Below are 14,567 nucleotides of genomic sequence, written 5' to 3'. Positions count from 1 at the left end.
TCTCAAGTGAATATGCCGCCCATAATTTTTTAAAATGTCACTATTTAACCACAGAAGTCTCAGTTGTATAGTTATATTTAACTCATGCACATTACAATGAAATGTTACCACAGAGAAGGTCTCTGAAGGATTAGGCATTCGGTTCAGCCTTGTACTCCAACATGAGAAACAGCCTGTGAGATGCACATTCATCATGTAATTAAGATATAAATACAATGCAATCTCTGCACTGAGGGGGAGAGTATTAATTTTGATGAGGGACTCAGGCAGGGATTCATCTGGAGCTCACATTTTGCTAGACCTTGAGAGGTGGGTAGGTTTTCAATGTGTCTCCGTGCACAGGGGAGAGCAGCAGCCTCCAGGGCGGCAAGGAGCTTGGCCTGAACACAGGCACTGAGTATTTTAGGGGATGCCCTTTTCAGAGAGGACCAGGCAGTTTCGGAACAGGACCCTGTGCATAGGTGGGAGAGGATAGCAGTGGACAACGAGACTGAAAAGGTAGGTTAGGCCTATTTTGAAGGACTTTAGATGCTAGGTTAAATTTAGAATTTGCAGTTTGGACCATGGGAAGCTAGAACATTGTACCAAAGCTGATTTTTCAGTGTTCTAACTCTAAGAATGCATTCTCCTTTCTCTCGTCCACCTGATAGTGGTGTGGAAAGAGTCACAATTGTTAAGGTGATGTCTCCTTGCTTTAAATCTGACTCCCAGGGGGAAGGAAGCACCAGGGTGGGAAGCCTGAGACACGTAGTATGAGGGGACACTCCCTCCCTTTCCCACCAGGCAGCCCCTGTACCTCCAGCTAAGATGGCCATCAGTGTTCTTGATTATGAGGAATAAGGCAGGGTGCTTTGATTACTAAAGGAGCTAACTCTCAGTATCCTTTTCTTTGAGAAGAGAGGGAGGAAATATAAATGTGTGCTATTTTAAGTGATCTTTTTAATTCTGTAGGATTAATCACAACGAACGGTTGGAGTTCCTGGGTGATGCTGTTGTTGAATTTCTGACCAGGTAAGTAGGCTTTTCTGCCATTCCCCAATAATTGCATTTTATAGGTAACATACTTAATACATACCTTCTTTGTAATTAGCCAAATAAGGCCTTGAAACACCATGTTTTTGGTCTCCTCTGTAGAGCTTAAAAGCTACATGTCTTTGGCTCTTGCCCTGATAACTTGCACTCACTGATGCTGTAATGAGCAAGATTACAAGATGAAAGGCTAGTGTCTCTGTCCTGTCAAGTTTATGTTCAAGTTGCTACAGCCAGAAGAGATCAGCTTGTCTTGGTCTAGATGCTTCAGAGCTTATATTCAATTTGTAGCGAAAGGGATGATATTTTAAAATGTCATTTCATTTTCTAGGATTTGTCTTTGATCCCTTTCTCACTCTTCCTAAACTCAAGGGAAGTAAAGTTTACAAGAATTTTAATAACTAGATTTTGGGGGGGTGGTGTGTGTGTGTGTCTGTGTACGTGTTTCTGTATGTTTGTTTGTTTTCTCCCCAGAAATATTTTAGGGTCCTTAATTTGGAGGTAGGGGTAGGAAAGTACATTTTGTTTTTTCAATACTCATAAAATTTCCCTTTTAAAGGGAGATAACACATGTTTCTCTTGGAACTGTCTTGAGCTATTTTTATTCTCTTTAGGTCATTTCTTTTCCCGGAAGGACATAATGAGGCAAAGGGGCTGTTTTCTAAGCTTGTTCTCACTGGACACAGTAGGACTAGACAAGCTCAGCTGCCCCGATCAACAGTGGGTCTGAGACACCAGTGTGAGAGTTAGGGGAGCGCAGTTAGTGTCATGGTCTGAACGGGTCTTCCGTCGGCCTGCTTCCTAATTCCCTTACTTTCCTGATCAACAGCACCGGTTCTGTTTGCCACTCGTGTTCCTGTTCCTGTCCCTGTCTGTACTTGTGAAGAACGTGCCACACAGCTGCCCTGCTCAGAGCTCCCAGGCTCCTCTTCAGGGGCCCTCATAACCCAACCCAAGCAAAGCTCTCTGTTTCCAGGCTCAATTTTCATGTATTAGATAGGTTTGCTCTCAGCAGTGTATGAATGTTTGTTCAGGTCTTTGTTGTTATCATATTTCAGAGAAATCTTTTTACAGAAGTCAATGTGAACATATGAGTGAATGGTGTTGTTTGGGTTTTAGCACATTCAGATATACCGTGCATAGCGTTTAACTTTCAAAGACCCTACAGTTTAGTTCACTTAGGCTGGTATGTATTGCCCAGATATTATGTGTCAGGCCTGTTTTTTGGACTCAGAACCACAGACAGAATATTGTGATACATATTTACTTATATGCTTTTTTTTTTTTTTTTGGCAGTGTCCATTTGTACTATTTGTTTCCTAGTCTAGAAGAGGGAGGATTAGCAACCTATCGGACTGCCATCGTTCAGAACCAGCACCTTGCCATGCTAGCAAAGGTACGTCAAATATCTGAAGCATTTGTAGTGAAGTCATTCTCTTCTTCAGTCCATGCATAATTTTGCATTTGAATAAGTAACCCTTTAGGGTGTATTAAGGGTTTAATATTTTATAGATGAGGAAGGACTTTTTTATTTGGGTTTTAAGGACTCAGCCTTATTAGTTCTGTTACCTTAGTGAGTTTCACCAGCAGCCAATGAACTCTACAGTGAGGTAACTTGCTAAGAGAAGAGGAAAAATTTGACAGATGTGCATGTACAGAGTTAAACATTTGGGGAAAGGAACATGAGAACGGAGTAAAAGAAATGAAACATTTCATATTTTCCCTTTGTGTAATATTTCTGTATTACATTTGTTTTTAATTTACTTTAACAAGCAGAATTATAGCTTTGAATAGAATACTCCAGTCCATTTGTATCCACAGGGGATACTTTACAGATCTTTGAGAATTCCCCCCAAATCACAAACCCTATTAATTAAGATTTAGGTTTTAGGCTGTTCAGCTAGCCACGTTGACTTAGCTGAGTGACTAACAGAACCTTTTCTTGATTTAGATTCATGGTAGGCATGTTTCTTACATTATCTCATTTGATCTTCCTGTCTCTGTGCAGTGTCTCTTTTTTTAATTAATTTTTATTGGTGTATAGTTGCTTTACAATGTTGTGTTAGTTTCTTGCACTGTCTTATCATAAATCATAACGGATAGGACATGGGCACTTGCATGGGCCATCAGAATACCCGCAGAGGGACCATGGACAAATTGTTATTCTCTTTGCCAAGCCTCTGCTTTCTCATCTACAGAATGGAGATGGCATTAGCATCTACTACACAGGGTGGTTGTGAGAATTAAATGAGATTATCATTTGAGTTTTAATGATTCCATTTGTAAAGTGCTTGGTGCAATGCCTGTTCATAGTAATCACATAAACATATGAATAAACTAGTAGGAGTTAGTTGTTTTTATTGCTGCTGCCACTTATAAATTACATTTATAAATCATTACATTTTATAGGCCTGTGGGTTTATTCAGTAGTAGGGGGAACGGTGGCTGTTAAATTCCCAAACAGTAGTGAAAAGCTTTTGTGAGTTTTCCTTGATTTTTGCTTTAAGTAGTTTTATTTTTCTTCATTTTGATATAAATGTTGAAATCTGGTAGAAAAGACTAGATAAAACCCATTCTAGTTTTATGACTGACTTTTTTTAAAAAATATTTATTTTATTTATTTATTTTATTTCGGCTGCATCAGGTTTTAGTTGTGGCACTCGGGGTCTTCATTGCAGCCTGCGAGCTCTTTGTTGTGGTGCACGGGTTTTCTCTCCCTAGTTGTGGCGCATGGGCTCCAGGGCACGTGGGCTCTGTAGTTTGCAGCACGCGGGCTCTCTCATTGAGGCGTGCGAGCTCAGTAGTTGTGGCGCACGGGCTTAGTTGCCCTGCGGCATGTGGGATCTTAGTTCCCCGACCAGGGATCGAACCCACGTCCCCTGCATTGGAAGGCGGATTCTTTACCACTGGACCGCCAGGGAAGTCCCTGACTTCTTAATTTGATCTTGCCAAGGCATTAATTACATCTAAAATGTGGTTACTTTTATCCCACGGTTTTCGTGTTAGCAAGAGTGCATTGCTTTATTATATATAACATCTTCATCATAGCTATGTTGGTAGGCTTTGACCTAGCTTCAGTGGCATTTGAGAATATAAACAGTGATGCCTTCAGGAAAAACTATGGGCAACAGGTATGCTAACTTGGTTTTAGCCTTACAATGAATGAAATTCCACAAGCTATATAAAACTGCTTCAATGTTTAGTTGATTTGTCAAGATGCTTCCTGATAGTTCACGTTAAGTGTCCATTGGAAATACCTTTAATAAGTAGATTGTCAGCACGCTCCCCCCACCTCGCCATTGTTTTCTTTTCAGTTTCAGATATAATAGAATTGCATAATTGTTTTTCAAACAGTTGTAGGGAGGATATTTACAAAGTGTGGGAAATTACCGTAGCGTGAACATGGATGGTGTTACGTAACACAGTGGGTGCTGTACAAAGCCATGAGTCATGACAGGGGTGGCCAGTTTCTCCCTTCAGGGATTTCTGTGTGATCTTCCTCCACCTCAAACCCTGACATTCCCATAGCACTCAACACCCATCTCCTCCAGCAGTAGGCAGTGGTGGTCTTACCCTTCTTCTGTCTAGACCAGTGGTTCTTAACCACTTGGGAGGAGGGACTTGATGGAGCAGGATTGCTGACTCTGAGAAGGTAATGAAAGCTCTAGGTCAGCGCTCCAGACAGGAACATTTTAACACATGCACAGTGGAGCACCAGTCTCCTTTTTAAAAGTTCCACTAATGCCTTCATGAAAAAATAAAGATATAGAGGAGGGATTATGAGAAGTTGGAAGATTCAGAGCATTCCAGAATAGTTGTTTATAATATAAAATATGGCTTGCACTCTACTCTCAAGCACGGCTCCAGAGATAGCAAACCATTGGATTTTCTCAGTGAAGTTGTGAAACAAGTGAAATTTACATATTCTAGTATAAACTCTTGCACTTGGGGATCAATTTTTTAAAAAGAGGTGGTTTCTGCTGTTGCATTTGTGGTAGTCAAAACTCTCACTTGAGTTTATAATACACTCGTGAATTCCTAGGAATACAAAATACTGATAGCATATATGTCCCATTTTTATTGTCCCTTTTTCCAATGTAAACAGATACGGATATTTTTAACATACATATCAAGACACACAAAATCTGAGTCTCTTTTATCTGAGAGCTGATGAGATTCATATTGTCCGAGGTTGTTCATTGACTTGCGACTTGTTCCATGTTACGTGGCATGTTATTGCTTAGTAAGTATTTATTGAACCGAATTACATGGTAATAGCAACAGAGTTATTGCATGCTTATGCAATGTTTGTATCTTTCTCCTTTTATGGAATGAATTATGATTTCCATTTATTCAATCTCAGGAGTTTTATAAAAAATCATACTGTGTCTAGTTCTGAAAGGACTTGATTTGTACATTGTAATACAATAGGATAAGAAATAAGTAGGTACTGAACTGAAAATAAAGAGAAAATATGAGTAAGACAGTAAAATGAAGGCAGAAGTAAAGTTAGTGTGCACAGATATATTCATTAAGTCCTACACAATTTCTAGAACTGGGCCGTAAATTTGTCTCTAAACTTGTCTGAGGCCAAATAAAAAAAGAAAATATAATTCATTATAAACCGTATTCCCAGAGCCCTTAAGATAGTTGCAACCCATTGCTTAGATCTCACTGAGACTTTAGAAGGATGAATGTGGAAACCTCAAAATGCGGACATAAGTGCAAAGGTATATGGCTCCCCAAATCCTTGTCAAATAAAAAAAAAGATTTAGAGATATAAGGCATTTTGAAGTCTTCTGAGGGTCCCCATTTACTCTACCACATAAAAATCTCTTACATGTGGTACAAACACCATCAGTACCACATAACTCTGGAATCCTAGAGGTTAACTTTGGGTTGGGTTTGTATCTCCCTAGACATTGGGTGAACCCAAGGGTATGGTCTTGCAACAGAGGCTTATTCCAGCTTAAGCTAGTCCTTGTTCTGAACCTGGAATTGGACAGCTCAGATCTGATCAGTTCTGAACCAGATTGAACCATCAGAGTTCATAGAAGCTTGTTTGGGGAAAAGTCGAGGTTTGTCAGCGCTAAGCCATATGTAAGGACTCGTAGGGAATGGTGACTAAATTTTCACATAAGGCCAATTAAATTGTAACCATACCCCTAGGAGATGCTGAGTTATTACAGTTACAATACGATTTTGTCGATTTTTTCTTACTTTCTGTCATTTTGGATTTTGTAGAAACTTGAACTGGATCGATTTATGCTTTATGCTCATGGACCTGACCTTTGTAGAGAATCAGACCTTCGACATGCCATGGCTAATTGTTTTGAAGCATTAATAGGTAATTTCTCACTTATAGTCTAGTTTCCTGCATGTCTGCAATGTCTGGAGGGCACATAAAATTCAATGTGGAGACTTGGGACAAAATTACTTGTTCCCAAAGCATGTGAGGTCCCCAGTATAATACCCACCTCCTTATACTATAGTTATTTTAGTTCCTCCAGAGCAGCAGTCATGCTTTCTTTTCTTGAATTCCTTGTACCATGTCATGTACATGCTTCGTACATACTGAACTGAAGTGCAGTGAATTAATATGGGGATGGATTACTTGCCAGATTTGATTCAGGATCACATACATAAATAAGTTTCTGGTGAGGCCCTAATACTGTTTTTGATCACATTTTAAACTATTCACAGGATTTTCTGATTTAAACATCTTGAAGACACCACATATTTAAAATCCCAGGGCTTGAGTCTCTGTAACTATTGTTTATTCACTTGAAGCAAGACTGATGCAGACACTTTACTTCCTCACTCAGGCTCTTTACTTCCTTAGTTTCTTTTTTACTGTAACTAGAATATAATTAGCTGTTTGTACAGGAAAGTTATGAAGAGTTAATTAGCTGGTGATTGCAAGTATGCTTTACAATGAAACGTTTCAGTAGATTGACAATTCCTTGATTTTTTAAGGTAAATGATTGAGTACATTTTTCAAAGGGCTTTGTACTTCCTTATCAGTTTTGCCCTCTTTCTTTGAAAATGAATATAAAAGCTTCCCATTGTAGTTCCATGCTGATGATGGTAGCAAGAGAATGTTTAATAATTATCCACAGTCTTTTCACAGGTATGTCTGTTTTGCACAAATATGTCTATTTTCAGAGGGTTTGTCACGTGGAGTGACTGTGCTCTGTAGACATAATACTTTTGACGGTTAATGTTACAGTTGGCCCCATAGCCAGGCACACATGATTCAGTTCCCTTTTGTATCATTTATTGGCTCTGTGTCTTTGCCAAGTTATTGAATCTCTTTGAGGCTCAGTTTCCCCACCTATGACATGGAGATAGTATCACTCACCTCACAGAGCTGTAACGATCTTAGTATCTGATCCTGGTTGCATCAAATCCAGAGCAAAGTTCCATTTCCTTTAACCATCCCCAAAATCACCTACTATGGGCCCCAGTCCTGTAAATCTTTTCTAATACCCTCTTACTAGGGTGCCCTTGAAGGTGAAGATAAGAATGTGAAAATGCTTTGCACAGGGCCTAGGGCATGAGTGACCCCCCAAACCCCTACGACTACTAATACTGTCATCATCATCATCATTATTATTGTTATTATTATCATTATTACTACAACTATTGATAAATAATAAGTGTAGTTAGTCATCAAAAGCCCTGGTGACTAAGTATCTGAATATTTTATGTGGAAAAGAGCCTTTCTGAAGACAGATGTAAAAAATATGAATTTGAGAACTACCCTACCTCAGTTATTTGATACCCAGTTAAGATGTTACTATCGTACTTACTGGTTATGGTGAATGGTAAACATGTGTACAGTGCTTAGTTATTTCAAAAAATTTTTAATAATTATTTCTAATTAAAGGTAAAGGTTATCCTGATTTTTATTTGCAGAAACCTTAATTGATCTGAACTCAGATTTTATCTATGGTCTGAAATACAAACTATAAATATAGAAAATAAAACATAACATTTTCATAAAGTTAAGTATTTGTGCATAGTTCCCTTAGTCACTAATGGTTCATACCCATATCCTTCACGATAGTTCATAGTTGGCCTCTTTTTCTGACAAAATAAGGTTTATGTTTTAGTAAATTGAATTTCGTATTTCAGTCTAACTTATAACACAAAGCATAGCTAAAAGAGGGAAAATGCTACCTTTAAAACAATTGCTTCTGATCTTGTCGAATTTTTCTGTGAGTGGGTTTTGGCTTGCCTTTTTGCTTTTTTATGGAGATAAGTAATTTTCTCTGAATACTAATGCAGCCTTCCTTTTGGCATTCTCTTCCTTTTATCTAGGAGCTGTTTACTTGGAGGGAAGCCTGGAGGAAGCCAAACAGTTATTTGGACGCTTACTCTTTAATGATCCGGTATTTATCTCGATTCATTTGATTTTTCTCAGTTATATATCATTACAGAAGATTTTATATCAATTAGTCTTTGTATTTTAAAGAGCGTGTAAGAGAAACAAAAACCCCAAATCTACCATAGATGGTAGATTTCAAGCACTTCAAAAATAGCATATGCAACTCTGTCACAGATGGGAAAGTTCTGTGGACATTTACACTAGTTTGTCTTCTACCCGAAACCCCATCTTTCCTCATGGTCACTTGTAAGTTAAATATGAATAGAAATAAGGTAGGACTTTGCTTTATTTTGAAGTATCTTGAAATTAATTATGATTTTATATTTTATAATCATTGGGTACCTACCCCATGTAGGCTTAGTTGTAGCTATAGCCTTTTGGCTTTTCTGTTTATGATTTGTTTTTATGTAAGTTATGTAGACTAGATAAATGTATATTTATTTTAGAAAGTCAGTTCATAGGGAGTTTCTGATAGGGCTATGAATAAAGAATATGGAAGTACTTTTTTTTTTTTTAAACAAATTATAGTTTAAGAAAAAATGATAGATTCTAAAATAGTTTCTGTTGTTACTAAAGTATTAAGCTATTAATATTGCCAGGGCTCCCTTTTTAATCCTGCATGTAATAGAGCATACTGGCTGCTTTTTGTACCCAAACAAGTCAATTTAACATTTAAAGGGAGAGGCAACTCTGTATTCCTGATTGAAATGTCATTATAATTGAATGAAATAGCCCTCATGGAGCAGTAAAGAACATAGGAAGCCAGGGTTTTAAGCCTTTGTGAAACCTTCAACGTAAGTGGCTGTCAGATGTTATTACTGTATTCCTTAGGATAGTTAAAAAAAAAAAAGAATCAATAGTTTTGAAAAATGGGGCCTGGATGATGCTCATATCTGAGGATTTGATCTTCTTTTACCTGTTTTTATAGAGATAGGTGGTGATTTTATACGTGTGAATTTCCTCCTGGTGGGAACATTATCTACAGGTGTTCCATGTCCCCCATTTTGTCCTACAACCTATAAATAAGTGTGCATCTTGATTTGTATCTGTAGCAGATGTATTTTAAGTCTTTTTCTCAAAACTTAAAATAACTTTGTTCTGGCCTTTATCTTTTGTTGGCAGTTTCAGCAACCTCTTTACTTTGTTTGCTCCTCCAGCCTTGCCTCTATGTGCCCCCTCACCCCTTGAACCTAGCCTCCACCTCCACCTACTCCTGCCCCTGTCCTCCCATCTTACCTGCAGCCCCCATCCACTCTATGTTCCTGTTTTCCTGAATTATATGCAGCTTTATACCTGGCATTCTTAATTGCAATAGTTTTGTTTAGATTCTTTTCTCTCTTTAAACTGCTTCTCTCCCACTTGTCTACTTAGCAGGCTTATCTTTTATTTCCAGTACCAAGTACAATGCTGGCATGTGCAGAGTTTAATAAATATTTGTTTAAGGAATGAAATGGATAAATGACTAAATGAAAAAGCAGAGTCTGAACATTATCTTACCAATGGGACGGCTGACATTCAGAATTTGTTTTAGTCATTTTAGTGTGTCTTTTGTGAAATTGAACAGGACTTAGTAATATATGGTCTTCTCACTTCAGCGTTTTCAAGTGTGCACACTTGGACAGTCTAACTCATCTGACATCTCCATATCGGTTTACAACTCTTAGTTGTAGTATGTGAGAGATTTCGGCGAACCATCGTACTTTTTCTTGAGTAATGGTTCTGTGAAAGTCCAGTCAGCCAAAGACAGCCAGAGACAAGCTGTAGGTTTATTGACTCCATGCATGGGGCTGGGGGAGGGGGCGGGGGGCCATGCTCATAACAGGGAGGGGGCCCTCCTTTCTGAGGCCTGGGCTGGTGCTGACCGGTTCCGAGGGGCCAGGAAAGCAGGGAACAGTTCTTGTTTGGTTGCCGTGTCTGAGGCCGGATTAGAAGAGGCAGGGGATTAATTTGGGATTGGGTGCTGTCAGGAGCCAAGGGGCAGTTTAGCTATTGAGTGTCCCTGGCAATCTTTATTCTGGGGGTAAGACATAGCAAAGCAGGTCAGAGGGCAGCACTGGTGGGAGAGCAGTTGTTTCTCAAAGAGGGTGTCGTTCAGGGTTTTACAGATGCTGTAAGACCTTGAGGGAGATGCTGTTTCCTGTTAACTTGGAAGCTGGCTTTATGTGTGTCATCCTATCAGCCCTGTTAACAGAAGGGCTGTTTTTCTTTCTCAGCCTGAACTACGTTTTACTCTTTCAGCCCCAAGATGATTTTGCCAATTCTGTGTTCTCAGGTCTGTGTGACCCTTCCTGGCTTACCCAGTACCTTCAGAGCCACTGTTTCCATTTGACCATCCAATGACCCTCTTAGAAAGATAGGGAGCAATTACTACGTAATCTTTCCTAGTCTCCCACTCCCCCCCCCATACACACCCCCTTTTGTCTGTGCACATCTGTCCCAATTTCTCTGACCCAGGCCTTTCTCTGGAGCTCCAGAAATTGGAAAAAGTGTCTTTTCAAATTGCCTCTGGGCAACTTCACCTGGGTGTTCCACAGACACCTAATTTCAACAGGTTTAGTATTTGAATTCAATACCTTAGCCCCCAAACATATTTCTCCTTCTTTAATTTTATGATCTAAACCAGAAACCTTAGGGTATTCTTTTGTCCTTAAGCTTTTTTCTCCTCATCTCCATTCAGTTGCAAACCCCGTCAGTTTGGTCCCTCGTATCTCCTGAGTGGGTTCACTCTTGGCCGTACTGCTGCGTTAACGTTTGTCCTCCTCATCTCTCACCTGCGATAATTAACCTGTGGTCCTTCCCTGCTGCTCTAGTCCATCATTCATGCTGCATTTAGTGTTGTCTTCTTTTTCATGCACAGATTTGATTATGGTCTTTGTGGCTTAAAATCTTTGGTTTCTTTATTGCCTACCAAAGTCTGTATTACACAACATAGCATTTAATAGTTCTCATAATCTGACTCCCACCTATTTTTTCAGTCTCCTTTCTTTTCACTCCCTCTTTGTGCCATTCTAAGAATTACCTTTTTTTAATTTTAATTTTAATTTTTTTGAGTCTATTATAATTTATTAACAAATAACTGTTTATTTTATTTTATTTTATTTTTTGCTTTACAGTGGTGTGAAAAATTTTTTTTAGGTTTACAGCAAAACTGAGAGGAGGGTACTGAAATTTCCCATATACTCCCTGCCCCACACATGCACAGCCTCCTCCACTATCAGCATCCCCGACCAGAGTGGTAAATTTGGTATAATCAGTGCACCTACGCTGACACATCATAATCACCCAAAGTCCATAGTTTACATGAGGGTTCACTCTTGGTGTTGTACATTCCGTGGGTTCAGACAAATATGTAATGACATACAGCCACCATTACAGTGTCATACGTTTTCACTGCCTTAAAATCCTCTGTGCTCTGCCTATTAAGAGTTACCCTTTTGTGTGTGTGTACCTTGAGACCTATTATTTGTGTATATATGGTGCCCTGCTTTTGATTCCCTCCCTCTGCTGATGTACTGAATTCCTCAGTATTCTGTGTTCTTCAGAATACAGCTGAAAAGTCACCTCCTCTTTGAAGCTTGATCTGACACCCCAGGCAGAATTTTCCTAGCACTTGGTTTATATACATCACTATTATAGAATTTGTCATAGTTTATTAAATTATACTTATTTACCTTCATTCTTCCCCACTAGGCTCCTTTGAGGACAGGGATAGTGTCTTATTCGTCTTAGTAAGCTAATATGTAACAGGTATTCAATAAAAATATGCTGCATGATCTAATGTCCCAACAGTCAATGAACATTTTCCAGAAGAGCAAACTGAAGGTAGAGGCTTTACCTAAGGTCCTTGGGCTAATAGAAGGCAGAGCTGGGATTCCAGTCGAGATCTTTTCCAGGATATTTTCTCTGACCCCGAGGGGCAACAGAACCTTATCTCAGTGTGCAGGGTAGAATAAAGGAAATGGATGCCACTGAAACAGGCTAGTTGTGAGGTTTTAAGCTATAACACCAAGATGGGTGACAGCAAACATCAAAGAAGAAATCAGTGTTTTTGAGCAAAGAATACATAGGAGAAAGGAGGAAGATGAATCTAGAAGTCCCTGACAGTTTTGAGCTTTGGAGATTGAAGTTGGTCAGAAGAGATAGTTGTTTATCGTCATTGTTGATGTCATCATTATTAATAGTGGCATTTTCTGTGTGCCAGCACTGGGTTCAATGCTTTGAGTACATTGCTCACTGAGGCATCAGAGAACAGTCTGAAGTAGGTACTGTGATTATCTTGGTCTAACACTTGAGGAAAGATTGGCTCAGGGAGGTTAAGTAACTTGCCAACGGGGAATCAGGATTAAATCAGGCAGCCTGTCTCCTCATCCTGCACCTTTTTCTAACACCATACTCTCTAGTTTAAGGTGAAAGGTAAAAAGGTATGATTTGGTCATTTAGGTATAAGGTAAAAGATGCCCATAAAGGCACTTAGAGTTATGGACTTGTAGCTTGGGTGAGAGGTCAGAACTGCAGCAGAGATGAACAAGTGATTTAAACAGAGGTAGCAGTTAAAGCAATGGGAATGGCGGGGCTCTCCAGAGAAGCAGGTAATGAATAGGTCAGGCAAAGGGCTGAAGTTTGGTAAATGTCCATTTCAGGTACAGCAGGAGGAGAAAAAGCATTGAGAGAACATGAGAAAGTTGCAGGAAGGGAGTGACTTTCAGTATAATTTATGCTACAGAGAATTCAAGGGAAAGGTTATTGAATTGGTTAAGAGAAGTCCTTTAAATAGCTTTAAAAGAACAGTTTGATATTTAAGCTTGTTTTTTATATTGGCAAAATAAAACACCAAAAACAAAACCTAAGTGTATTTTATTAAGATGCAAGTTGTACAAAAATATCAGGTATTTTATTTCACTTTGTCATCATCTGATCACAAGTGATAATATATTTTCCTATACTTCCCCCCTCCAAAAATTTTTTTTAAAAACTCCTCTTTTAAAAGTTTTGTCATTTATCTCGAAAACCTATCATCGAGGCCAGAAAGGAGATTCAGTCGGAGGCTCCCCAGAGTCTAAAACTGAAGGAAAAACACATTAATCCTGAGGAAGGTCTAATTATAACTGCCTCTGGATTTAACTCAATGGATTAGGATTTTCCACAAAATTTATTCTTTTATTTATTCTCTTATTTCAAGTATACATTTGTAATGATCCACAGTAAAAGTGTGGTCTTACAAATCTAAGTGTTTAGGAACTAGATATGGGGTGTTTTCCACTCCATCTTAAAACAACTCAAGGATAATGAATTAGTGCCTAAATAAAGGACCATTTGAGATGAGTTTTCATTACAAAAGGCACAGCTGATGTACATTTCTGGGGAATGGTAAACTAAAAAATGTGATTAAAACAGCAGCTTAATCCAGTGTATTAGGTTAAGCAAATGGGTAACTTAGTTTTAAAAGGTGTTTTTGACTCTTGGGGGTGTGGGGGAGGCTCTTTTCCTCCCCAGCTTAATAGGCTAATTAGAGTCACTACAGGCAGTTTGAGTGGTGAATACACTTTAAAAAAATTAGTTTGCCAGCACTATTGAATTTGCAGTAAGTGGAGTCAGCATCTGAAATAGTTCAGTATTTCACATAATGGCATTTTATTTAGCACTCTAGAGTGTGTTAAATGGCTCCCTCAAGCATTAAAGGCATCACTCCATTTTCCAGGACTTGCGCGAAGTCTGGCTCAATTATCCTCTCCACCCACTCCAGGTAAGTGTGACCTTCCTGTCTGCAGTAAGCTTTATAACTCTGGGCATTCATGATGCTTCAGTTTGCCTTTTGTCCCTTCCTGCTTTTATCCTTTGATTCCCTTCCGTGGCTTTATGACTTTAAGCTGGGGTGTCAGACCGGAGAACTTTGGAACAAATATTAAAACGATGCCATGTGTTGCCCTCTTTGTGGTCTGGGGTGAGGTGGGGGAAGCACTGGGAGTCGCCTTCTCTCACGAGGCAGGAAGAACTACTTGTGTGGCTGTGGTTTGGTCCCCTCTCTTCCCCAAAACAGTGATAGTCAAAGCATAATATGTTGTCTCCAGTGTATCTACATGCCTGCTATTATAGGGAAAATAATATGGAAGCAAGTCTGGGCTTATTACAAAGTAGAACAAATACTAAA

The 14,567-nt window shown here is 39.0% G+C and overlaps 1 protein-coding gene across 6 annotated transcripts in view; it reads left to right on the top strand.

The window, feature by feature from the left end:
* Positions 1-14,567, top strand: part of DROSHA (drosha ribonuclease III) — a 123,783-nt gene that overhangs the window by 79,501 nt on the left and 29,715 nt on the right. For all 6 annotated transcript variants that reach the window (XM_061189152.1, XM_061189150.1, XM_061189151.1 and 3 more), the window contains 5 exons: positions 952-1,011; positions 2,326-2,425; positions 6,274-6,376; positions 8,353-8,423; positions 14,118-14,162. In XM_061189152.1, coding sequence (XP_061045135.1) covers positions 952-1,011; positions 2,326-2,425; positions 6,274-6,376; positions 8,353-8,423; positions 14,118-14,162 — 379 coding nt within the window. The remainder of the gene's footprint in view (positions 1-951; positions 1,012-2,325; positions 2,426-6,273; positions 6,377-8,352; positions 8,424-14,117; positions 14,163-14,567) is intronic.

This window comes from Eubalaena glacialis, chromosome 4, assembly GCF_028564815.1.
Source record: "Eubalaena glacialis isolate mEubGla1 chromosome 4, mEubGla1.1.hap2.+ XY, whole genome shotgun sequence".
Lineage (NCBI taxonomy): Eukaryota > Metazoa > Chordata > Mammalia > Artiodactyla > Balaenidae > Eubalaena > Eubalaena glacialis.
Note: the sequence above shows the minus strand (reverse complement) of the source record. Positions and strands in the feature narration are given on the sequence as shown.